The sequence below is a fragment of the Tachysurus vachellii genome, chromosome 4 (genome assembly GCF_030014155.1).
Source record: "Tachysurus vachellii isolate PV-2020 chromosome 4, HZAU_Pvac_v1, whole genome shotgun sequence".
NCBI lineage: Eukaryota > Metazoa > Chordata > Actinopteri > Siluriformes > Bagridae > Tachysurus > Tachysurus vachellii.
The window spans coordinates 32743140-32745639 of NC_083463.1; the positions used below are offsets into that span (position 1 = coordinate 32743140).

The window sequence follows — 2500 nt, forward strand, 5'->3', positions numbered from 1 at the left end:
TGTCTGTCTGTCTGTCTGTCTGTCTGTCTACACACTACACATCTGTCTGTCTGTCTGTCTGTCTGTCTGTCTGTCTACACACTACACATCTGTCTGTCTGTCTGTCTGACTTGTCTGTCTACACACTACACATCTGTCTGTCTGTTTGCCTGTCTGTCTGTCTGTCTGTCTACACACTACACATCTGTCTGTCTGTCTGTCTGTCTGTCTGTCTACACACTACACATCTGTCTGTCATTTTTTTCTAACTTCTGCCAAATAAAACAGTGTTAATTCTTGTGTCTGTTTGGATGCAAATAGACTGTAAACATTATCTGTCTGTTTATCTTCCTTACTGAGAGAATCTGTCTCTCGCTGACTGAAGCACTTTCTTGAAAAGACCAGATTTTAAGTTTCACTTCTTCACACTTTCTGAGAAATTCCTTTTTTTTGTGGGTCATCTGTTCTTCCTCAAACTCAAACAAAACTCCAGAAACGTGAAAACTCTCACAGTGGTCTTTTTGTCCAACAGTGATGTGACGTTAAACAGAGACGTCTCCATCATCAGATCATAACCAAACACAAACGCAGCTTTTTAATCTCATTCACTCTTCATTCTGCTCTGATCATAATAACAATATGCAAATATCCTAAACCTAAGTGAGAATTCTGATTGGCTGAGAGGGCAATGAGATTTGTATGTGTAAGTGCATGAAGACATCTGTGTGTGTCTTACCTGAGATTCTGTCTCTCTCCATTCCAGCATTACTGATCCACATGGAGCTCTGAGTGTCTCACTGCGTTACACACTCACACACACTCACACACACCCTCTCACACACACCTTCTCACACACACCCTCTCACACACACACACACTTCCTTTTTCACAGTCCACTGAGCCGTTCCGTCTCTTTCCTTTATTCACACACTTCCTCTATTCAACAGTCCAGTTTAGTGACTCTCTTTCCCCTCCTCCCTTCCTCCCTCCCTCTGTCCCTCCCTCCTTCTCTCTTTCTCTTCTGTTCCTTGTACTACTCTCAACTTTCCTCTTTTCTCTCTTTTTCCATCGTAACTCTTTTCATTCTTCTTTATTCCTCCTGCAAATCTCAAAGAGAATTATTTTCTTTCCTCTCTGTCTTTCCCTCTTTTCCCCCTGTTCTGTGCTGTCCTCCTCTCTCTTTTTCCTTCAACTAATTTCAGAGCAGTCTCTCTCTCTCTATCTCTCTCTGTCTCTCTATATCTCTCTCTCGGTCTCTCTCTCTCTGTCTCTCTCTCTCCCTCTCTCTCTCTCTGTATCTCTCTCTCTCTCTCTCTCTCTCTCTCTCTCTCTCTCTCTCTATCTCTCTCTCTCTATCTCTCTCTCTCTGTATCTCACTCTCTCTCTCTCTCTCTGTGTATCTCTCTCTCTCTCTCTCTCTCTCTCTCTCTCTCTCTCTCTCTCTCTCTCTCTCTCTCTCTCTCTCTCTCTCTCTCTCTCTGTATCTCTCTCTGGGTTACTGCGTGGCCGTGTGCTGCTCAGACGGACGTCCTGCCTTCTTTTTCTCTCCACACTTCCTCCTCCTCTCTGCTCGTGCTGCTGTGTTGTGTATGAGGCTCATGTGAGCTCAGAGCTGGACAGGAGGAGCACACGTGTCTGTGTCAGACTGTTTGTAGCCCGTATGTTTCTCTGCACAAAGTATTGGCACCCCAGACATTCCCTGCCTGCCCAGTCCATCAACATCTGGTCAGTCTTGATCTTTTTCTATCATACAGCTTTTCTTCCTGGACTGAAGTTCCTGTGTAAGTTTTACTGAGGAAATGTTGCTGAAATTCCTTAAAATAAAGTTTCTAGAATAAATCAACTTTCCAAGCTCATGTTCACAGACTTCACCTTCAATGTTAAATATTTAAAATAAATATTAAATATTTAGTTTCTGTAATTACAGTTTAACAAAGCTTAAAAAATCATGAGATACTAATACAACGTTATAGGTTTGTTCTCCTGGACTAAAAATGGTGGGCTGAATAGTACAGACAGAAGTACAGACTGAGGTACAGACAGAAGTACAGACTGAGGTACAGACTGAAGTACAGACTGAGGTACAGACAGAAGTACAGACTGAGGTACAGACAGAAGTACAGACTGAGGTACAGACTGAAGTACAGACTGAGGTACAGACAGAAGTACAGACTGAGGTACAGACTGAGGTACAGACTGAGGTACAGACTGAAGTACAGACTGAGGTACAGACAGAAGTACAGACTGAGGTACAGACTGAAGTACAGACTGAGGTACAGACAGAAGTACAGACTGAGGTACAGACTGAGGTACAGACTGAGGTACAGACTGAAGTACAGACTGAGGTACAGACTGAGGTACAGACTGAGGTACAGACAGAAGTACAGACTGAGATACAGACAGAAATACAGACTGAGGTACAGACAGAAGTACAGACTGAGGTACAGACTGAGGTCCAGACTGAGGTACAGACTGAGGTACAGACAGAAGTACAGACTGAGGTACAGACAGAAGTACAGAC

General features: G+C 43.4%; 1 protein-coding gene across 1 annotated transcript in view; it reads right to left on the minus strand.

Annotated features, from left to right (window-relative positions):
• septin9b (septin 9b) overlaps positions 1–947 on the minus strand; it is a 23782-nt gene extending 22835 nt beyond the window's left edge. Inside the window, exon 1 of the mRNA XM_060869072.1 lies at positions 716–947. Within this exon, the coding sequence (XP_060725055.1) occupies positions 716–758 (43 nt within the window). The 5' untranslated portion in view covers positions 759–947. The remainder of the gene's footprint in view (positions 1–715) is intronic.
• Positions 948–2500: the final 1553 nt, after the last annotated feature.